The sequence below is a fragment of the Micromys minutus genome (assembly GCF_963924665.1).
Source record: "Micromys minutus genome assembly, chromosome: 22".
Classification (NCBI taxonomy): domain Eukaryota; kingdom Metazoa; phylum Chordata; class Mammalia; order Rodentia; family Muridae; genus Micromys; species Micromys minutus.
The window spans coordinates 4,035,834-4,060,650 of NC_137957.1; the positions used below are offsets into that span (position 1 = coordinate 4,035,834).

The 24,817-nt window shown below is 38.8% G+C and overlaps 2 protein-coding genes across 2 annotated transcripts; one reads left to right on the forward strand and one right to left on the reverse strand.

Annotated features, from left to right (window-relative positions):
• Positions 1-2,018: 2,018 nt before the first annotated feature.
• LOC308435188 (olfactory receptor 10H1) lies at positions 2,019-2,975 on the forward strand (the record flags this gene model as incomplete). Its single annotated transcript, XM_080935857.1, has 1 exon — positions 2,019-2,975. One exon carries the CDS (start codon positions 2,019-2,021, stop codon positions 2,973-2,975), a length of 957 nt encoding a protein of 318 aa, XP_080791983.1.
• A 20,107-nt stretch (positions 2,976-23,082) lies between these two features.
• LOC308434668 (olfactory receptor 10H1-like) lies at positions 23,083-24,039 on the reverse strand (the record flags this gene model as incomplete). Its single annotated transcript, XM_080935040.1, has 1 exon — positions 23,083-24,039. The coding sequence occupies one exon, from the start codon at positions 24,037-24,039 to the stop codon at positions 23,083-23,085; it is 957 nt and encodes a 318-aa protein (XP_080791166.1).
• Positions 24,040-24,817: the final 778 nt, after the last annotated feature.

Sequence of the window (24,817 nt, forward strand, 5' to 3'; positions counted from 1 at the left end):
GTTGTTCTGCCCTGGAAAGTGATAAGCTTTCTGTGGGAATCTTACTTGTCATATGGATAACTGGGAACACAGAAAATAATTCCCAGTGTCAGGAGAAAGATTCAAGACCCACATGAGTGATGCTGAACATAGCACTATGTGCATGAAGGTACATAGAACAAATCCAGAAAAAGACGGATCTCTTATGGGAATCTGTTTTGTTTAGTACACAGTACTAGCATTTTTTATTATATCTGATAGAAAAACTTCTAATCCAGTTCCAGGAACAGATATGCTTCCAGCATGAAGATCTCTGGACATGACCAAGTCATCAACCTTGAGTATGATAGTTACTAAGGAAAGAGAGTGACTAAACCTGTCTTGAGAAGACAATGTCCACAGAAACTTTACAGACATTGAATGTGTGCCTTAAAGGGAAACATGCATTTAGTGAATGGAGAAGGGACCGTGGGCACCATGTGCAGAGGAAGGGTACCAGTGAGGTAACTATTCCTTTTAGGTCAGACATTTTAACCAAAAAACATGCTTCTCTGTCTGGAGATGTTTTGATGTCAGAGTTGGTCAGTGGCTTCTGACTTCTATGTAGTACAGACCAGGGATGTTGCTAATAACCACACAAGGCCTGGAGGGCCCACCAGAGAATAAATTATGTAGTTTTAGATCCTAAAGTGTTGTGCTAAGAAACTTTGCTGTGTGCACTTAATGCACTGTGTGAGGGCAGAGGACATGTGTCCTTGTGGCGGCCACTCAGTGTCTTCTCTGAGGCTATTATTTCCAAAGTCCCTTCTCTTGCATGATCTCAAAGTAGTGAGAATGTGTGAGGCTGTTGGAACTACCATCATTGAAGCAGTAGACAGGTGCCAATTCCGAAATTGGGAAAATGTTTCAGTGATGCCTGTAATCAAAGCCAATAACGTAAAAGGTGCTGGCATTTGGGGAACACAGCCATCATTCACCAAAGTATTCAAAGTTCCTCATTGATCTCTCTTAATAACTTGTACATTTGACCAAATACCTTGACTGAAGAATTCATTCACCAGGGTCTAGAATGATTGCTCAGTAGTTAGGGTGGTTAGTACTCTTCCAAGGGATTCTAGTTTGGTTCCCAAAACCCACTTGAATGCCTCACAATATGTTATGGGAAAGCTGTCACCTTCTTCTGGCCTTTTCCTGACCATGAACACATCATCCATGCACATACATACATACATACATACATACATACATACATACATACATAAATGATGCTTTTGTTTTTAGTAGATGAATAATATTCCATTGTGTAAATGAACTGCACTTTCTGCATCATTACTTCAGTTGAAAGTTGTATAGTTTGTTTCCAATTCCAGGCTACTACAAAAAAGCTACTATGAACATAGTTGAGCACATGTTCCTGTGCTATAGTAGAAGACATTTTGGGTATATACTGGATAGGTATAGCTGAGTCTTGAGGTAAAACTATTCCCAGCTTTCTAAGAACCCAACAGTTTGATTCCCAAAGCTGTTATACAAGTTTGCACTCCCAACAGCTGTGGGGGATGTTCCCCTTGCTCCACATCCTCACCAGCATGCAGTATCACTTCAGTTTTTGATCTGAGCCATTCTGACAGGTGTAAAATGGAATCTCAGTTTCATTTTGATTGCATTTTCCTGCTTACTAAGAGGGTTGAACATTTCTTTAAGTGCTTCTCAACCATTTGTGATTCCTTTGTTGAGAATTTTCTTTTGAGCTCCATACCTCATTTTATAGTTGAGTTATTTGGGTTGTTTGTGCCTTATTCTGGCTACACTCCATGAGCAACAGGCAATGGAACTCATCCCCAACACTTGCAGATACACCACACTCATGCATGCTTACGAGAGCACACATACACACACACACACACACACACACACACACACACACACACACACACAGAAACACACACACACACACACACACAAACAGATGCATTCTTGCCCACATGCACAAGCACACCATGATCTTGATCAGTGATATCCCTTCATCCCTTTCAGGTATGGCTGTCATGCTGGGGCTAAATTACACCTCTGTGACAGAGTTCATCCTCATTGGCTTCTCTACCTTCCCTCATCTTCAGCTGATGTTCTTCCTGCTGTTCCTGCTCATGTACCTCTTCACACTGCTAGGCAACCTGCTCATCATGGCCACCATCTGGAGTGAACACAGTCTCCACACACCCATGTACCTCTTCCTGTGTGCCCTCTCCATCTCTGAGATTTTCTACACCTTTGCCATCATCCCACGCATGTTGGCCGACCTGCTCTCCACACTTCACTCCATCGCCTTTCTGGCCTGTGCCAGCCAGATGTTCTTCTCCTTCACATTTGGCTTCACCCACTCCTTTCTACTCACTGTCATGGGCTATGACCGCTATGTGGCGATCTGTCACCCACTGAGATACAATGTGCTCATGAGCCCCCGTGGCTGTGCCTGCTTGGTTGCCTGGTCCTGGGTTGGTGGTTCATTCATGGGGACAGTGGTGACAACAGCCATTTTCAACCTCACATTCTGTGGACCCAATGAGATCCACCATTTTGCTTGTCATGTTCCACCTCTATTGAAGTTAGCATGTGGAGAGAATGTACTGGAGGTGGCAAAGGGTGTTGGGATGGTGTGCATCACAGCCCTGCTGGGATGCTTTCTCCTCATCCTCCTCTCATATGCCTTCATTGTGGCTACCATCTTGAAGATCCCATCAGCTGAGGGTCGGCACAAGGCTTTCTCCACATGTGCATCCCATCTCACAGTGGTGGTTGTACATTATGGCTTTGCCTCTGTCATCTACCTCAAGCCTAAGGGCCCCAAGTCTCTGGAAGGAGACACTCTGATGGGTATCACCTATACAGTCCTTACCCCTTTCCTTAGTCCTATCATCTTCAGTCTCAGGAACAAGGAGCTGAAGAATGCCATGAAGAAGGCCTTCCTAAGCAAATTCTATCCACAGAAAATTTAATAACCTATAAGAAAATTCTTAAGAATAACTAAATTAGTTTACTGAATGTTACTGTTTCAGACAACAGCTCATCACTTTCAGCTTACTTATGATACTTTCATGTTGATAAAACTTTTGTAGTCACATGTAAGTGTACATGAAAACATTAATATCTGAAATTTATTTCAATGGAAATAATTGTGAGACAATACAGAAAAAATCATATTTGACCATTCCAACATGCTACAGGAAATGTTATTAGTATGCAATTGTTTTAAATATTTCTCAGGTGAACTCAAGCCTCACGATATTGAATGAGATAATGAATATTTATTGTGAGAATACTTTTTGTCCTCTGCCTCCAAAAATCCAGTCATCTACTTTCCCAACAACAAATACCCACATTCCAACAAGAAATGAAAATTTTCATGATATATTTTTGTTTGTGGGTACTAGATAGTCATAATCTTTAAGTTTACTAAATGTCAGGTCCAGCATGGCTTTGGTGGGAACAGAATAATGTAGTTCCTTCTCTTGTGTCAGAAGCAGGGTCATGGGCTTCCATGTTGATAGCTACCATGTGATAAGGCTTATTTGCATAATAATGTACATATTTTACATTCCTCCTTTAGGGATGTCATTTCTGTTATTTTCAGTGACACCATAATGATCAGGTAGTACAAATCCAGGAGGTGAAGGTTTTTGCAAAATTTCTGGGACCCTCAAGGGAGCCCTGAGGCTATGAAAAAGAACTCTAAAAACATAAATTCAAAAATATACAGTTTCCCAACTATATAAAAATATGGATGAAATATCAATTATATGAGGTTTTTATGAATCTATAGGAGCAGAGGCATCTACACTATGAGCCAACTTATCAGAAAGATACTAAGGAAGGAGATAAAAAGATTTAGGGAGTGGTGATTATCAAAAATGGCACCCAAATAAGTTTTTAAAAATTGCTTACAAAGGCAGACAGTTCCCAGAGTTTAATATTAGCTTAGGACAGAGGCAAAGTTTAGGCCCAGATGTGGTAGAAATGGTAATTTCAGGACAGCAACCACCCACCTAGCTTAGCATCTGTGCTTGACAGAGGCAGGCAGCTCACTCAATTGTTTTGCAATATTATAAGAAAATGTGTGCTTGCTGTTTCCTGACAATGGGATCCTTGGAGGCTAATTTATAGGCTAATCAAAAGAAAACCTGAAGTGGTTGACTAGACTGATAGTGTAAAATGAAAGACAAGCCTTATGATCTACAAGAGATGAGCTATCTAATTTTTTTAGAATAGCAAGAAAGAACTGCTTAGAGAACTGTCTCAAACTGAATATATAGAGAAAGAGCTGCCTAGAGGTTTCCAGAGAAAGCAGAACAGAGAGAAAACAGGCTAGAAAGCTGTCTTGAGCAGAACAAAGGGTACCAGCTTGAACCCACAATTTGATTTTGATTTGTTTTGCTGCTTTGAGATACCCTTTTCTCAAAACCCCTCTTCAAGCTGAGGCTGGTCCTTGGCAACTACAGATTTGCCAGGCAGTGGTCATACATGCTTTTAGTCCCAGAACTCAGGAGGCAGAGGGAGGTGAATCTATGAGCTCAAGGTCAACCTGGCCTACAAAGCATGTTGCAGGACAACCAGGGATGCACAGAGAACCCCTGTCTCAAAAACAACAACAAAATCCATAAATTTACCAAAGACTACCCTTTGAGTACAACAGAGGAAGACAAAACACCCTAAGTTTTAGAAATGCCAAGATGAGTACAATATAAATCAGAAAGAGCAATAAGAAAGTGCTGGGAAAATGACTCAATGGGCAAATGGCTTATATGTAGATAGATACAGGACCTCAACATGGATTCTAATATTGGACGACTCAAAGTGAGTCTTAACTACTGGGAGACCCCCCATGTGAGACATGAGAACAGACTTTGATGCAAACCTAAGAAGTTTATTTTCTGGCATGTCAGGGTCTACTTTGAATCAGCCCCTCATGACAAGTGACTGGAAGGTGACCACAAATGGCTATAACAAGCAGTTTTTATACTTTCTAAGGGTACAGGTTCCATCAGCAAGGTTACAGTTTGAACTTGTTGGCTAAGCATATTGACCTTTGCATCTACTGGCTAGCAAGCATATGACAGGCACTAGAACTCTATCTTGGTCACGTGACTGTCAGTCAGTACATTCTGTGGGTTTTCAAGAATGTTCCAGCTCCTCCTCAGAAATGTGGGTAGAGAATGAAATTTGGCCTAGCCTTGACCTGAGGTGGGAAGCTTGCACTTCGTTTAGTCTTGACCTGAGGTGGTGGGTGTAAGGCTGGTGAAAGACCCTAGGTTTCTTCACAACAGTTGCATCATGTTCAGAGGGCAGCATTTCATAGAATTCTACATCTTTCAACTCATTTCATTTGCACCTGGGCTTTTAAGGAAAGGGCAAGTGATATGCAAGTTCTATATATGCTGAGCAATTAGCAGTAATTGATTATCAGTAGTTTGACCGGTTATGAGTTGTTACAGAAACTGCAGGAAAAATTAACTGTGCAGACAATGTTGAGAGAAGCATGAATCTATGTGTAAAGCACAAACAGAAGCAGTTTGGCTATATGTCCATTTATCAAACAGTAGTAACGAGTTCCTTCCTGCAATGACAAGACTTTCTGAGTTTTTCATTTTCTAAACCAAAGGTGCACTTGGCTCTGGACTGTACTGTGATCTGTGTGAATAGGCATCGAGGATAACAAATGACTGTCCACTGTGACCTGGGCAGTGGATGTCTCAAACCAATCTGTGATTGCTTGGAGTACAAACTTTGGAAGATCAGAATGTTTGTTTGCTCTGCCCCTTCAAAGAGTACCAGGATGATACTTGTATTATATGATCAATTGTTCCATGACACTGAACGATCCAGAATGGTGGCTTGTGTATTTACTGTGAGAATCCTCACTGACCTTCGAGAACATGGCAAATCCATGCCTGAGCCACGCTGATTTGGCTTCAATATTGCATATGAATGAGACTCTCACTCCATCAGATCAGTTCCTTACATACTCATTCCACTTTGTGTAGAAAAACATTGCTCACACTACTGGCATTTATAAGTGAAAATGATGGATAAATTGAGTAATAAAAACTGTTGTACAAAATGATGTTGGCTCACCTGGCACTCAGCATGCAGAAGAATGAAAATAGACCCTTTCTTATCTCCTTGTACAAAGCTCAAGTGCAAGTGGATCAAAGATCTCCACATTAAACCAGGTACACTGAAAATATTAGAAGAGAAAGTAGGGAAAACCTTAGAACACATAGGCACAGGAGAAAATTTCTTAAAAGGAACACCAATGGTTTTTACTCTAAGACCAAGGATCAAGAAATCGGACTTAATGAGATTGCAAAGTTTCTGTAAGGACACTGTCAAAAAAAATAGCAACCAACAGATTGGGAAAAGATGTTTACCAATCATCTGATAGAGCTATAATATCTAATATATACAAAGAAAACAAGAAGTAAAAGTCAAGAGAATCAAACAATTCTATGTAAAAAGTGGGGGACAGAGCTAAATAAAGAATTCTCAATTAAGGAATATCAAATGGCTGGGAAGCACCTATGAAAATGCTCCACATCCCTAGTCATCAGGAAAATGCAAATCAAAACAACCCTGAGATTCCACCTCACACCAGTCAGAATGGCTAAGATCAAAAACTCAGATGACAGCATATGCTGTTGAGGATATGGGAAAAAAGAAACACTTCTCCACTGTTGGTGGGGTTTTAAGCTGGTACATTCTGAAAATTCAGTCTGGCTACTCCTCAGAAAATTGGGCATAGTACTACCTGAAGACTCAATAATTCCAGTTCTGGGCATATAACTCAAAGATGCTCCAACATACAATAAGCACACATGCTCCACCATGTTTATAGCAGCTTTATTTATTATAGGCAGAAGCTGGAAAGAACCCAGATGCCCTTAAGTAGATGAATGGATACAAAAATTGTGGTGTATTTACATAATGGAGTACTACTCAGCTATTAGAAACAACGACTTTATGAAATTCCTAGGAAAATAGAGGTATCTAGAGAATATAATCCTGAGTGAAGTAACCCAGTCACAAAAGAACAGACATAATATGCAGTCACTGATAATTGGATCCTAGCTCCAGAAAGTTCTGAAAACCCAAGAAACAACCCACAGACCATTTGAAGCTCCAAAAAAAAAAAAAAAAAAAAAAAAAAAAAAAAAAAAAAAAAGGCCAGAAAGTGGAAATCTCAGTCCAACTTTTTTTTAAACAACTTTATTTTACAAAACAAAGATAAATGTACAGATTTTAAACATTTTTTGCTTAAAATTATACATTTTTGTCAGTACTTTTTTTCAGATTTTAAAATAATTTTTAAATAAAACTATATGAATATATATTTTTAGTCAGTACTTGATTTTTTTAAAGGGTTGATAGTATGCATTGAAAACTTAATAATTACAATGAGTGTAAAGTACATGTAAAACAAAATGTAACATGGAAATAGTCAAAGTTTTCTTGTTTTGTAAATATTTTTGGTTTTGTTTTGTTTTCTTTATTTCTTGGACTTCATACAGTCTGTGAGTTGTTTCTGGGGGAGTGCAAGCCTCTAGGGTTAGCATCCCACTATCAGTGACTGCATATTATGTCTGTTCTTTGTGACTGGGTTATCTCACTCAGGATGATATTCTCTAGATGCAGCAATTTTCTTAAGATTTTGGTCAAGTCATTGTTTCTGGTGGCTGAGTAGTATTCCATTGTGTATATGTACCACAATTTTTGTATCCATTCATCTTCTGAAAGACATCTGGGTTCTTTCCAGCTTCTGGCTATTATAAATAGAGCTGCTATGAACATTGTGGTGCATATACCTTTGTTGTGTATTAAAGTGTCTCTGGGGTATATGCCCAGAAGTGGAATAGCTGGGTCTTCAGGTAGTACTATATCCAATTTTCTGAGGTATCGCCAGACTGATTTCCAGAGTGGTTGTATTAGTTTGCAACCCCACTAACAGTGGAGAAGTGTTCCTCTTTCTCCGCAAGGTCAAAAGCATCTGCTGTCATCTGAGGTTTGGATCTTGGCCAATCTGACTGGTGTGAGGTGGAATCTCAGAGTTGTTTTGACTTGCATTTCCCTGATGGCTAAGGATGTCAAGCACTTCCTCAGATGTTTCTCGGCCATTCGGTGTTCCTCAACTGAGAACGTTTTGTTTAGCTCTGTACCCAATTTTTAATAGGGTTATTTGATTCTCTGGTGTCTAGTTTTTTGAGTTCCTTGTATACTTTGGATATTAGGCCTCTCTCTGATGTGGTGTTGGTAAAGATCTTTTCCCATTCTGTTGGTTGCCGTTTTGTTTTCTTGACAATGTCCTTAGCCTTACAGAAACTTTGCAATCTCATTAAGTCCCATTTGTTAATCTGTGACCTTAGAGCTTGAGGCATAGGTATTTTGTTCAGGAAATTTTCTCCTGTGCCTATGTGTTCTAAGGTTTTCCCTACTTTCTCATCTAATAGTTTCAGTGTATCTGATTTAATGTGGAGATCTTTGATCCACTTACACTTGAGCTTTGTACAAGGAGATAAGAAAGGGTCTATTTTCATTCTTTTGCATGCTGAGTGCCAGTTGGACCAGCACCATTTGTTGAATAGGCTGTCCTTTTTCCATTGAGTGTTTACGGCTCCTTTGTCAAAAATCAGGTGACCATATACACGAGGGATCATTTCTGGATCTTCTATTCTATTCCATTGATCCACATGCCTATTTCTGTACCAGTACCATGCAGTTTTCAGCACAATTGCCTTGTAATATAGCTTGAGGTCAGGGATAGTGATTCCCGCAGATGTTTTTTTTTTTTTTTTTGTTGTTGTTGAGGATGGATTTTGCTATTCTAGGTCTTTTGTTATTCCATATGAAATTGCACATTGATCTTTCCAATTCCATGAAGAACTGAGTTGGAATTTTGTTTGGGATTGCATTGAATTTGTAGAATGCTATTGGTAGGATGGCCATTTTTAAGATGTTGATCTTTCCAATTTATGAGAATGGGAGATCTTTCCATTTTCTGAGATCCTCCTCAATTTCTTTCTTTAGAGGTTTGAAGTTCTTGTCATACAGGTACTTCACTTACTTAGTTAGAGTCACACCAATGTATTTCATAGGTTTTGTTACGATTGTGAAGGGTACCTTTTCCCTAATTTCTTTCTCCACATGTTTGTCCTTTTAGTATAGGAAGGCTACTGATTTTTTGAGTTAATTTTGTATCCAGCCACTTTGCTGAACTTGTTTATCAGCTGTAGGAGTTCTCTGGTGGAATTTTTGTGGTCACTCAAGTACACTATCATGTCATCGGCAAAGTGTGATGTTTTTATCTCTTCCTTTCCAATTTGTATTCCCTTGATCTTCTTTTGCTGTCTAATTGCTCCAGCCAGGACTTCCAGTACTATGTTGAATAGGTAGGGGGAGAGTGGGCAGCCTTGTTGAGTCCCTGATTTTGGTGGGATTGCTTCAAGTTTCCCACTTTTAAGTTTGATGTTGGCTGTTGGTTTGCTGTATATTGCTTTTATTATGTTTAAGTATGGACCTTGGATTCCTGTTCTTTCCAGGACTTTTACCATGAAGGGGTGTTGGATTTTGTCAAATGCTTTCTCAGTGTCTAGTGAAATGACCATGTAATTTTGGTCTTTGAGTTTGTTTATTGGTGGATTACGTTGATGGATTTCCTTATGTTAAACCATCCCTGCATCCAGGGATGAAGCCTACTTGATCATGATGAATGATCGTTTTGATGTGTTCTTGGATTCGGTTTGCAAGGATTTTGTTGAGTATTTTTGCATCAATGTTCATAAGTGAGATTGGTCTGAAGTTCTCTTTCCTTGTAGGGTCTTTGTGTGGTTTAGGTACGAGGGTTATTGTAGCCTCAAAAAATGAGTTAGGTAGTATTCCATCTGATTCTATCTTTTGGAATAGTTTGGAGAGTATTGGTGTTATATCCCCAATAAATGTCTGATAAAATTCTGCACTGAACCTGTCTGGACCTGGGCTTTTTATGGTTGGGAGGCTTTTGATGACTTTTTCTATTTCTTTAGGTGTTATAGGGTTATTTAGATGGTTTACTTGGTCCTGGTTTAACTTTAGCATCTTGTATCTGTCTAGGAATTTGTCCATTTCCTCCAGATTTTCTAATTTTGTGGAGTATAAGTTTTTGTAGTAGGATCTGATGATTTCTTGAATTTCCTTAGTTTCAGTTGTTATGTCCCCACTTTCCTTTCTGATTTTGTAAATTGGATACTCTCTCTTTGCCCTCTAGTTAGTCTGGCTAGGGGTTTATCAATCTTGTTGATTTTCTCAAAGAACCAACTCTTTGTTTTGTTGATTTTTTCAATGGTTCTTTTTGACTCTATTTGGTCTATTTCTGCCCTAATTTTGATTATTTCTTGCCGTCTACTCTTTTTGGGTATATCTGCTTCCTTTTGTTCTAGGGCTTGCAGCTGTGCTGTCAGGTTGCTGATGTAAGCTCTCTCCAGTTTCTTTTTGAAAGCACTTAGGGCTATGAGTTTTCCTCTCAGTACTGCTTTCATTGCATCCCATAGGTTTGGGTATGTTGTGTTTTTTTTTCGTTGAATTTTAGAAAATCCTTAATTTTTTTGTTTATTTCTTCTTTGACCCTGCTATTGTTTAATAGAGCATTGTTTAGTTTCCATGTGTATGTGGGCTTTTTGTTCATCTAGAAAAAAAAAACAATAAGCGTATAGCATCCTCTCAGAGTGAGGTATACCTAGACCTTAAATCATTAATAACTCAAGAGCTATAAAAATAGCCTTGTGGCAATTTTTGGTATTTAAAAATCATTATGTTTAATCTGTACACACCAAGAAAACTCGGATTATTTCCATGTTACATTTTGTTTTACATGTACTTCATGCTTATTGTAACCGGTAACATTTAAATGCATACTATCAAACCTTTAAAAAAATTAAGTACTGTCAATTATATACTTATATAGTTTTATGCCATAATGCTTTGAAAATTCTGTATATGTATCTGTTTTTTAAAATAAATATGTAAGAAAAAACAGATTTTCCCAAACGGAAAAATACTGTTGTACAAATATTGGTTCAGTTTATACAGTAGAGCATATGTAACCATGGAAACAATTTTGTCTTTTATTGAATTGAAATTCACACCTTGTTTGTCTCATCAGATATAGCTTTACATTATCTACATAGAGATTCTTACCCTTCTCTACTTCTTTTTTTTCGAAGTCTGTTTTTCTTTTTAAATTTTGTCTTGTTTTGATTTTCTTTTTACAATTTAGCTTTGTGTGTTTGATTTTATTATACAGTTCTCTAATTTATAAAGATGTTAGTCTTGTTGATTATAGAGTGCTGAAATATCTTACATAAAATTTATTTTAAGTTTTAAGTGCTTTTCTTCTTTGTCTCTCCTTCCTTCCTTCCTTCCTACCTTCCTTTCTTTCTTCCTTCCTTCATTTTTTCCTCCTTGCTTCCTTTTATGTCTGCACCATAGTTTCCCCTCCCTCATTATCTCCCAATCTGTCTTCCATCTTCCTCTCCTGGCATCTACTCCTCCATCGTTTTAGAAAAGATCAGGGCTTTCATAAATATCAACCAATCATGCCATATCAAGTTGTAGTAAGTCTAGGGACCTCCATGTCCACTGAATCTAGACCAGGTAGCCTAGTAGATAAAAGGTCCAAACTCAGGCAACAGAGTCAGAGACATCCCCCGTTCCCTCTTTTAGGAGCCTCAAAAAAGATAAAGCTCCCCTTCCTCTTCTCTTTTTTCCTCTTCATCTCCGTTGTCCCTTTGTCCCCTCCCTACAACGAACCTCTCTTATGTGAAAGCGAAAACAAAGGAACAAGCAGGAGACCAAGCTACACAACTGTGACAATAATGAAGAGGGCTAGGTTAGGCTCTCTGGTTGGCACTTCAGTCTCTGTGAGCCCCTATGTGTCCTGCTCAGTTGATTCTGTGGATTTTCTTGTTATATCCTTGATATGTCCTCTCTCTCTAGCTCTTATACTTCTTTCTCCCCATCTTGCACAGCATTCTCCAGGCTCAACCTAATGTTTAGCTGTGGTTCTCTGCATCTGTTTCCATCAGCTGTTAGATGAAATGAGAATTGGGCTAGGTGCCCAAGTCTACAAGTCTACAAGTCTAGCAGAATAACATTAGCTATCATTTCATTCACTGTCTTCTTGTTCTCATTTTCCTTTTTCTTCTTCTTCTTGTTGCTCTTGTTCTTGTAGTATTTTTGATGTTTGCCTTGTTTTTGTTGTTCTTGTTCTTGTTTCCTCTTCTTGTTATTCTTGCTCTTCCTCTTCCACCTCCTTCTTGTTATTCTTCTTGCTCTTGCTCTTGTTCTTATTATTTTTTTTCTTGTTCTCTCTTCCTCCTTCCTCCTCCTCTAGCCAATTGTGTTTGGTTCTATTCTAGGTCTCTGAGCTATCCAGCCTCTTGTTCCTGATCCTCTAGAGAGTGTCAGTGGACTACCTTTCATGGCTACCTTTCAGATCAGTCACTGATTGTCTGTCTACTCCCACATTTTTTATCCTAAATACTTTTATCCTAGAACATCTTTTACGTCAAATTTAGCACAAAATGTAGGTCAAAGATTTTATATCCCAATCCTTCTGAAAATCCTGCTTGGCTATAGGAGATAGCTGGAAAGCTCTAAACCCTCCATTGCTAGGAGATATTCTGTTTTCGTTTGTTAAAGTTCTTTTTTTTTAATGTATGAGGCATGCTTGTGCACCTGCATATTTTTTCATTTATGCATGTGTGTGTGTGTGTGTGTGTGTGTGTGTGTGTGTGTGTGTGTATGTATGTGTGTGTGTATACATCTGGAGATGACAAATTGACATTGGGAAGAATTCTCAGTCATTCATCTAACTTTTTTTCTAAGGAAGAGTTGCCTTTTAGACCTGGAGCTCCCTGATAGAGCTAGTCTCACTTGTCATCTTGCTCTGGTGATTCTGTGTCTTAATCTTCTAGTGCTAGAATTAATCTAGGCTACCACCCTCATCACATTAAAAATGTATGTGCGTTTCCAGATGTCAACCTACAGTCCTCATATTTTTATGGCTAATGTTTTAGCTGCTGAGCTTTCTCCTTAGACTCTTGAATATTCTTATTATTCTCATGACCCCTCATTACATCTGAGAAAATATGAATCCAGCTCTACTTTGGAATACTCTAACTCCTTTCCTTTACCTTACACGCCACCTATCTGCAAGTCAAGACTTTCATTTCAAAGTGTGTCAACCAGGCTTCACTATTTTCTGAGAACATATGACAGCCCTTTCCTAGACACATCCCACTCAGCCACACACTCCACTCAGCAGTAGTTCTGGTTATGTACTCTTTCTCTTGGTGTTTACTCTCCTCTATGTATACATTGTCATGTAGCTTCTCCATGTTTGCTAGAAATGGCATTTTTTTTGCCACTAGAGTACAGGGACTTGTATATTTGGTCCATTGCTTTATGGTAGCACATGATAGGCTCCCAAATATTTGTTGAATAAATTGTTTTGGAACACTAGGAAAGTAATTCTAATAATGTAGAACATTTTTTTTTTGTCTATTCAATTGAAAACACTCTCCAGGACTGTTGTAACTGTCTATCAAATATATAAAAATCAGTTTTCTCATCCTGTGCATGGGCATGTCCTGTAAGAATTACTTGATTTGTAAAACAGTTTCTAAGAACACAGTGAGGCAATGTCTGTGAAAACCATTGAATGGTGCTTAATACACACACACACACAAACACACACACACACAGCGACACACTCACTCAAAAATAGTGTCATACTGCAAGTTTTACTTAAATTTGCATCAGACCAATGTGAGACAAGCATTGTACAATTGAAGAACAGAAACTTTAATGCATATGTCTTGGCATTTAGTGTGAGAGATTCTACAGGGCCCTAGACAAAAGCCTGGGAAGAGACATAGAAATAAGTATCAACATTACTCCAATGAGAGTCGGTCTCTTCCTCCAGAATCCTTTTTGCCTACTTTCTATGGTGCTTAGCCTCTAAGAATTGCCATATGGCAGCGTTTCATGGAAAGTGATAAATGTGGTACCTTGTTTGCAAAGAGAAGTGATGACCTGTATAGATGGCTGTGCACAGGTTAAATGATAAAAATAAAATTTCCTTGAGTGAATTGTCCTTTATTTGACTTGGTCTCCTAGCATTGAAATGGGTATAATAATAGTGTTTATAACTTTCATGATAGTTCCCAGAATTAAGCATCAGCACATCTCTTGTAAGACACAGTTGATAGCATCTGGCACACAGAAAACACTCATAAAGGGGCCAAAAATATAACTCAGTGAGTAAAGACACTTGTCACCAAGACTGACAACTAGAGTTTGATCTCTGGAAAACACAGTTTCGATGACTTCCATCTGTGTTCCATGGCACATGTGCATTTGGACAGATATAGAAAATGAACAAAGAAATGGTTTTTAAATAAAGAGCTGAGAAGTACCAGCCTTAACAATCATTTGTAAAACTTAATACTAAGCAGTACAAGAAAGGAAATATTGTATTTCTGATATTCTCCTAAAGTTTAGTAGACACACAGGGAAGTATTAAGGCTCCAGATAAAATAAGAACCAGGAATAAGGGAAATATCGCCAGATGAAAAGTTGGTGGTTCATAGATGCCTAGGTGAACAGATTTCATTATTTGATATTGGTTCATGCAATCAATCATGCTATGGAAGCTGTAAAATATCATAAATATCATATGCAAACTGACCAACAGGTTCCCCAGCGCAGGATCGAGAATTAAAAAGAAAGAAGACAATTAGACAGCACAGTAGCATGACCCCAGACAGTTCTGAGGCTGAGGCAGGTTTATTTTTTCCTATTCTGCTTTTATGCCATTTTAATTACATACAAGTTATAAGATCAGTTCAAGGTTAAGGAACAAGCAAGACAATAAACACAATATTCAAGGAACAATCAAGGCAATAAACAAAGTCCCTTAATCACTGTTTCTAAGGGCTCATCAGAATGACAAAGATATCTGAGCCTACTTCAAAGTTCTAGTCCAAAGTCATATTCTTGCCTGAAGCTTACATCTTTGTTTTAATCTAAAATCAGATTTCTGCCTTGGCTTACTTCTCTGTCCTGGCTTATTGTCAGATTCCTGCCTGAAGCCAGCTTCCTTGTACTGGCCAAATTTCAAATTCTTGTCAAGTATCCCCAAAAGCTCTGCATAGCAAACCTAATCTCAAGTAATCACCATTATAATTCAAATGTTCAGGAACCAGTAGTCTAGTAGTTCAGACTCCAAACTGGATTTCTTAGGGCTAAGAGCAGAAGAACAATGCTCTAGCTTATGGGGGTAGGCATATAATACTTTATAACCACTATTTCACCTTCTTGTCAGTCTCTCAACACAAGAGACTGTACTTAAATGCACCACAATAGAGAGGGTAATCTATTTTATAATTTGCATTAACTTTAATTACTAGTGGTTACTTTAATCATTGTTATAATAAAATAACTGATCAAAACACCAAATTGAAGAGGGAAGGCTTAGATTTCAAAGGGATACATTGCACCTTGCTGAAGAAGCTGTGGTGGGAAGGCATGCTGACAGGAATATGGCCGTTGTTTGACAATCAGGAAGCAAGGAGTAAATATGAAGTGGAGCTAGGCTATAAACCTCAAGGTCAACCCCCAAGTGACCCACTTCCTCTAATTGGGCTCCACGTACTAAAAACATTACAACTTTAGCAAATAGCGCCGTTAGGTGTTGACAAAGTGTTCAAATACATGTGCCTTTGGGAAAAAAATTCACATTAAAACCAAAATGCAATTAAATGCTGTCTTCAAGAAATACTATCTTAGATATAGCTAGAAATAATTCTTAATCAAGTATATGAATAGTTCACGTGCTGTGTATAGTTTTATGCTACTGCCTTTTGCTCTGGGAGGTGACCGTGCTACCATCCCCCACCTGGAATCCCTTGAATCCTCAGACAAAAGCGCACACACAGTTTGTTCCTTTAGAACTTGCCTTCTTGGTACAATTGCTGGGCTTTGATATCTCCTTCCTTGGAAAAGTATACCCTCATCATTTTATTATCTTCATCTCTCTACCTGCCTTACACTTCAGTGGGTAGTCACACCTAGACCCTGTCAAACATCCCTGTCCATATGCCTATATAGTAGTGACTATAGACCCCAGCTCCCACACAAACTCTCCACCCACAGCACCACCATTCCCCGAGACCTCATATGATGGCTGTGTTGTTCTTTCTCCAAAGCATGGCAGAAACTCCTTTCTCTTTTCTCATGTTTACCTTGTTCTCCTGGGACCCAGAAGTCCCATCTGTATTTTCTTCCCAGGAATTGGCCTCTGGGTTTCTTTACCAACAAATTGGGGAACAGGATCTTAGCATCAGAACCACCCCTTTCATGATTTAAGAAAGTTGCCACCTAAAACTGACCACCATGTGGACAAAGTTTCACAGCTACAAATAAAGGCAAGGATGCTGTGGTTTGAGGGTCACTCATTCCTATATCCCAGCTTCTCATACCACTGTGGGTCTTCAACCCCATGGGGCATTTGTAAATGTTGGTAGTTAATTTGAATTCTATGATGGAAGTCAATGGGTCTGTGAAACAACAACTGATAGAACAAAGGCAGGAATGTCCTTTGGTATTTTACAACTCACAGAACAGCCCCTTCTCTCCACTGGTTCTGTACATGAGCAAGGAAAATACAGCAGATGGCATGACTGGCTGTATCTACTCAACAAAATGTATTGAGCTCTTGCTGTGTATTAGACAATTTCCTACTGCTAAAGTTAAAATATTAAATCAGTACAGAGAGAGAGAGAGAGAGAAAGAGAGAGAGAGAGAGAGAGAGAGAGAGAGAGAGAGAGAGAGAGAGAGAGATCGATCAGTGGTTAAAGACACATGCTGTTATTGCAGAGGACCTAAGTTCAATTTTCAGCATCCACATCAGGCAGCTCACAACCACCTCTAGCTATAGTTACCAGGAACCCACCCTCGTCTGGGGACTGGAGGCCCTAAGTTATATGCATAAACCTGCATATATACACACCCATAAGCAGAAATGCATGTATGCACACACACACACTTAAAAATGAATGTGAGCTCTTAAAAATAATAAAATTGTATTTTTATTAAAAAATAATATACCTGATTAGAAAGAACAGCAATCTCATTGGTTACACTTGACACGAAATTGTGTGTGTGTGTGTGTGTGTGTGTGTGTGTGTGTATGATACATGCATATATTACCTACATATGACATATGTAGAGAAATAACAAGTATAAATTACATATTGTTATATGTATCATACAAATGTTAGTATATATTTATAACAACTATGTAGTCAGACCTTTACTTACATTGGCTCTGTATCCTTAGACTTAACCAAATCCAGATTAAATATATTAAACAACTACATGTAATTATTTATACGTGTATGATATATGTATGTGCTGTATATTTGTGAACATGTAGAGGAAGAATTTAAAATCAATTCTCTCCTTCCAACATGTTGGATCCAGGAAATTAACCCAGGTCATTAAGTTTGGTGACAATCACTTTTAACCACCAAATTATCTCACTGGCTCTGAACATATTTAAAAATGGCTTCTGTACTGTTTTCTGGTTATTGCCTAAATAATATAGGATAATAACTATTTGTAGAATGTTTACATTGTATTACATTTTTCAAATAATCTATAGGTGAAAGCTACATAGATTGTTCAGGGGTTCTATTACATATGAAAGCATCCTATATAAAGAATGTGAATATCTTCAGAATTTGGTATTAGGCAGAAGTATCCTAGAGCCAATTCCCATGGATAGTCACAGGAGATTGTCCTAATTAATATGGATAATAAATTTTGACATGCCATTGAGGTAAATCAATGAGGTAGAACATTTGGTTTTGATAGAGGAGGTGAGCTATTGAGAGGAACTTAGTGAAGACATTCCTAAGGAGGCGGCATTCAGGTCAGGCTTTAGTGCATATAGAAATAGAAAAAATGGAGTTCCGAATAGATGATGGAACAAGTATAAGGGTTCTGAGGTGTGAATTCACTTGGTTTTCCACAAGAGGATGCTGTGGCTAAAAAGCTGAAAAAAGCCAGGGATTGAATGATGTGTAAAGTGGCTCTGGGTGTACCTAAGAGTTCTCACCAGAAGAAGAAAGAGGGGAAAGAGGAGGAGAAAGACCAGGTAGAGACATCCTAGTGAGTTTGTGGGAAGATAAGAGAAAAAATATTCATGAACATTTTCCAAGCTGGCCTTGTTCTCTGTCAATTAGTGTCAGCATGCTTGGCTCCAATTAGCTTGGTTAGGGGTGTCTGGAAGCTGGGGACCTCCATGTCAACAGGCCTGTCTCTGTGCACCTTCCCTTTAATTGCCTCTCTGGGCTCAGCCTTGGGGAGACCAAAGAATCCACAGGGGGACCATTAAGAGAGAAGAAGGAATCGTAAAAATACAGGGAATGTGGAGCTCCAAAAATTAGAAGCTGATTAGCAGAGATGAGGACAGGACTTTTAGATACTGATGGGAATGACTAATGTTAGTAGTTAGAGTTGGACATCGTCTCTTCTCTTACAGCATGTGGGTTGTCCCTTTTTTTCATTTACTCATATTCTGTCACTAGACAATTAAGGATGGCTATTAGTTTTAGTCTGTGGAGAAAAACAGACTTGGAAGCATTTGTCCTCTTTCGGGGAAGGTTAGCAGGAGAGGCAGCCATCATGCACTCAGCCAAAATGACACCAGTAATGTCAACAACCAACATAAATAATTCTTAATATAACAATGCAACTTAATAGTTTATTCATTTTAAGAATATATATGGTACAGTTTGATAATCTGATGTATGAAAGATCAAAATTAATTTTTGATGAAAGTGTCCTATGTTCCTATCTAGATGATCCTCAGATTTGATCTATGGTTGAGTATGTCCTTGAACTCATTTTCTTCCTACCCCCACGTCCCAAACACTGAAATTACAAGCATGTGCTACTACATCCATCTCAAAGGTAATTTTTAAAACCCATATAAACAAGTACATCCGCATTTTTAAATGAAGGAGTAGCACACTTCCCTTTCTTGTCTCCCTCAGCTGACCTATGTCTAGAAATATGATACTTATCCAGTAAACCTTTTAGATGTTTTAAATTTACACAGAACACAATGCTAACTAAAGCAAAAAAAATAGTATGTTTTAGTTAAAAATATCTTAACTCTGTGTGTGTGTGTGTCTGTGTGTTTATGTCTGTGTGTGTATGTGTGTGTCTGTGTGTGTGTCTGTGTGTGTATGTCTGTGTGTGTATGTCTGTGTGTGTCTGTGTGTGTATCTGTGTGTGCATGTCTGTGTGTGTATGTTTGTGTGTGTATGTCTGTGTGTTTGTGTCTGTGTGTGTATGTCTGTGTGTGTATGTCTGTGTGTGTATGTCTGTGTGTGTATGTGTGTGTGTGTGTGTGTGTGTGTCTGTGTGTGTATGTGTGTGTGTGTGTCTGTGTGTGTATATGTCTGTGTGTGTATGCAAAGCTGTATGTGTTCATGTCACAAAGCAACTTGCAGAAGTTGGTTTCCTTCTACCACATCTGGTGTCCAGGGCTAGAACTCACTTCATCAGGCTTAGCCTTTTAACTGAGCCATCTTACTGTCCAAAGGTTTGTATTACCTTCATATTTAATTGATAGTTAGCCAATTAAACAACTAGTTAAATTTTTCTCAAATGACCACAGGAAACCATAGAGAAGTTTCTAGGTGGCTATGTGGTTTGGTGCACAACTTTAATCCCAGCACTAGTGAGGTAGAGGCAGGAGGATTTTTGAGTTGAAAACTATCTTGATTTATAGACTGGGTTCCAGGACATCCAGGACTACACTAAGAAACCTTGTCTTAAAAACAAACAACAACCAACCCAACCCAAACGAACAAAAACCATTTTTTTGGGGTAAAACTAGTAAGTTCTCTTTGCTGATAGCAATTTTTCCAGAGGTACATTAACTGTACTTCAGGACTTTCCTCATCTGAGACAATTCCATGCATTGATGAGTGGGAAAGCTTAGCATCACAAAACCTTCATGTTTCATAGGGAAAACAAAAAATACACCTCTCTCAAGTACCATGACTGACATACAATTTCCATTATAACCAAATAACTTGCATTTAATTTTACATGCATTTGTTTACTATTTTAAAGGCAGGGGGTGGCAGAGAGGTGCATATGTGCATATATGCCATGCCATATGTGTAGAAAAGTCAGAAAAGCATTTTGTAAGGGCAGATTCTCTTCTACCATATGAATCTCATAGATTAAACGGGCTCAGCATTCAAGTAGTTTTTGCTTCTAATCCATCTCTCTGGCCCCAAAATCTGATTTTGAAGAGTGTGTGGCTATTTTAGAATAAGTAATTTGGGATAGCTTAAGCATTCTTAATATGAAAGTTCATAATCTGAAATGTTCATACAAGTGGAAAATTTTACATTGTGTGTGATGGGTCATACAGACCAAATGCAGTTACAATAAAACTATTGCATGAAGTTGCTTTAAATTTGTGTATAGGATGCTTATAAACCATAAATCAATTTAATGTTTGCCTTTTGGTCCTATGCCCAAGATATTTTATCATATACATGAGCATATTCTAAGATCTAAGGAACATCTGAAATATTGTTGGTTCTAGGCATTTGAATAATGAAAACTGTCCCTATATTTACTCAGAATGCTCTTATATTAATACATCTAACACCTCTCCCTTAAAACATGAAATCCAACTTGTTTATATTTATAGTGTACCCCTCCCAAATCTTACACACTAAATGCTTCTTTTCAAACCATATCAGGAGTATGGCCCTTCGTTTTTTTACTTCATTTGGTTGATTCCAGATTTTGTCTCTTGTTCCCAATGAACCTTCCATTCCCAGTCTAGAAAAGCCTGGCTTTCCTGACTCCTCATCCATGAGAAGAATGCTTCTAACACTCAATATCAACTCAAAGAATATGCTCCATTCTAACTTTTTAGCTTACTGGGTAAAACTTTCGCTGCCTCTATAGCTCTGTTTGCTCATCTTCAAATTTGGACTAATTACCCCACCTCTTCTGTAAAGTAAAACAACTCATATGTTTTTACCTGCTTTGCTTAAGACCTCTCATTACTCTTCAGGAAAATGTAAATCAACCCCCCACTAAGGCCTGGAATATAGCCCAGTTGTAGAATGCTTACCTATAAAATGTTGCCTTCTTGGTTTGAGTACCAGCATTGCAAGTTGTAATTAAGAGGAAAGTGCCAGCACAATGTCTCAGTGATTAAAGATGTTAGCCATGGAAGGTAGGGAGAGTCCTGAGTTTGAACTCAGTAAAGTAGAAGAGAAAAGCTGACTCTACAAAGTTGTCCTCTGACCTTCACTTCATGGCACATCCACATACATACGCATAATAAATAACACAATATTAATTTTAAAAAATAAAATAAATTTCATAAAAATGTCTCAGAGTAACTATAATTTAAAAAGTCAGAAAAGAATGAAGAATTGTCAAGTAATAGAGAAAACAGATGACATATTCAGGTGGCAGAAATATAAAATGAGGTAGTTGCTTTAGGAAATACTATGGCAATTCCTCAAAATTTTAAGCATAAATTTACTCTATTACAAATAAATCCCATTTCAGCGCGCACACACACACACACACACACACACACACACACACACACACACACACAGCTATGAAGACATACATTCAAACAAAAAAAACAGTGCATGGACATTTATGGCAACATAATTCATAATAACCCAAAAGATGAAGACAATGTAAATGTCCATCAGTTGCTGGGCAACTGTAGTCCACCAATCAGTGGAGTAACAGTATGTATCTATAAAAAGCAATAAAGCACAAATCCATACTACAATGTGAAAAAAATCCTGAAGAAATGATGCTGTGTAGAAAGAGTCATGATAAAAGAACATGTATTATATAATTTTATCAATTTAAAATGCCTTGAAGAAACAAATCCGTAGATACAGTATATTAGTGGTCATGAGAGCTTGAGTGAAAAAGAACAATAATTGAAGATGAAAAGTTTCTTCCAGGTTGGACAGGTGGTTCAATCAGAAAAGTGACTGCTTCACAAGGTTGAAGAGCTGAGTTTGGTCCCCAGTATTTACCGTAAGTGGCGGTATGCAGTTGTGTTTCAACCCTGGTGAGGCAGAAACAGGATGATACCTGGGGCTTACAGGCCAGTAAGTCTACCCTACTTTGTGAATTCCAAATTCAGTAAGAGATCCTGTCTCACAAATAAAAGGTAGACAGTTATGCCAAGTAGTGGTGGCACATGCCTTTAATTCCAGCCCTCAGGAGGCAGGGGGAAGGCAGATCTCTGAGGTTGAGCCAGCCTGTCTAGAGGCCGAGTTACAGAACAGCCAATACCATATAGAGAAACCTTTATATAAAAACCAAAAAGAAAAAGAAAAAATAAAAGAGGAAAGGAGGAGAAGGGAGGAAAGGGGAGGAGGGAAGTAAATGAACAGAAAGGGAAATAAAAGAAAAGGGTTGATAGCATTCCTGATGAGCTACACCCCATTGGGTTCATACGTACATGCCCAGCAGCACATAAACACACATACAAAAGATTTCTCTCCTGGTTTTTGCTCTTTCAGACAGAGCCTCGTTATGTAGACCAGGTTTGCCTTTACACCACAGTATAACAGAGGCTGGCCTTGTTCCTGTCGACTTCCCAGTGTACCAAGTACTGAGACTACAGTTTTACAACACTGAGCTATGATTCAGAAGAAGGTGAGATTAAAACATTCTAAAGTGGCAGACACTGGTTGTGTGAATGAGAAACTGGTAAATTATATGGAATATTATGTTTGGGAGTGTGACGCATATAACTATTAAGAAGGAAATGGTGGAAGGGGAAGAGGAGGATGGAAAGGGAAAGAAACGAAGAGAAAAGGAGAGGAGGGGAGGAAAGAAAAGAATGTATAAAATAGAGAAACAGAATGGAAGCGCAAAGGAAGAAGAACAAAAGAACTTGCCTACTGCATTCCCATTAGTAAACCATTCTCCTCAGGACTTCTGCAGGAATAATTTGTTGAGAAACACTTTCTTCATAGTTACTTTCAGCTCCTTGTTCCTGAGACTGAAGATGATAGGACTAAGGAAAGGGGTAAGGACTGTATAGGTGACACCCATCAGAGTGTCTCCTTCCAGAGACTTGGGGCCCTTAGGCTTGAGGTAGATGACAGAGGCAAAGCCATAATGTACAACCACCACTGTGAGATGGGATGCACATGTGGAGAAAGCCTTGTGCCGACCCTCAGCTGATGGGATCTTCAAGATGGTAGCCACAATGAAGGCATATGAGAGCAGGATGAGGAGAAAGCATCCCAGCAGGGCTGTGATGCACACCATCCCCACACCTTTTGCCACCTCCAGTACATTCTCTCCACATGCTAACTTCAATAGAGGTGGAACATGGCAGAAGAAATGGTGGATCTCATTGGGTCCACAGAATGTGAGGTTGAAAATGGCTGTTGTCACCACTGTCCCCATGAATGAACCACCAACCCAGGACCAGGCAACCAAGCAGGCACAGCCACGGGGGCTCATGAGCACATTGTATCTCAGTGGGTGACAGATCGCCACATAGCGGTCATAGCCCATGACAGTGAGTAGAAAGGAGTGGGTGAAGCCAAATGTGAAGGAGAAGAACATCTGGCTGGCACAGGCCAGAAAGGCGATGGAGTGAAGTGTGAAGAGCAGGTCGGCCAACATGCGTGGGATGATGGCAAAGGTGTAGAAAATCTCAGAGATGGAGAGGGCACACAGGAAGAGGTACATGGGTGTGTGGAGACTGTGTTCACTCCAGATGGTGGCCATGATGAGCAGGTTGCCTAGCAGTGTGAAGAGGTACATGAGCAGGAACAGCAGGAAGAACATCAGCTGAAGATGAGGGAAGGTAGAGAAGCCAATGAGAATGAACTCTGTCACAGAGGTGTAATTTAGCTCCAGCATGACCGCCATACCTGAAAGGGATGAAGGGATGTCACTGATTAAGATCATGGTGTGCACATGTGTGCATGTTCGTGTTGGTGCGTGTGTGTGCATGTGTGTGTTTTTTTTTCTGAGAAGGACAGCTGAAAGGCTTCATTAACTGTCTCAATATAATTAGTCTACCTAACTGAAAAATATTTTTTATAGTTGTGTTTACAAGTGATTATTTCCAGGACTCCCCACCATGCACCAAAATCTTTGGCTACTCAGTTGCATTATGTAAAATGAGGTGATATGCATGGTTCATGCAGATTCTCTTGAGTTTCCATGTTTAGATAACTTAAAATATTTAATAAAATGTACACATACAAATAGTTGTTATAATGAATTATTTGAAAATAATAATAAGGGGCTAGTGATAAAAGCCAGCTGTTAGATTTTTGGCCATACAAGAATATGCATCTGAGTTCATTTCTATACCCCACATTTAAAAAGCTCGCTGTGACAGGTTACACTTTCAATGTCTGCACTAAGCATTGGGCCGGGGGAGGAGAGGAAGATTCCTGGGTATCACTAATCTCCCAGTATAACCTTGTCTGTAAGCTTCAGGTCCAAGCAGACACCCTGTCTTCAATAAGAAAGATGATGGTATCTGAAGAATGATGTCAAAGGCTGGTCTCTGACTACTACATACAAATACAGGAGCAGAAATACCCACAGTCACACTCTTGCACACAGACACACACACACACACACACACACATACACACACACACAGACACACACGTATATGCATGCAAAACGCCTG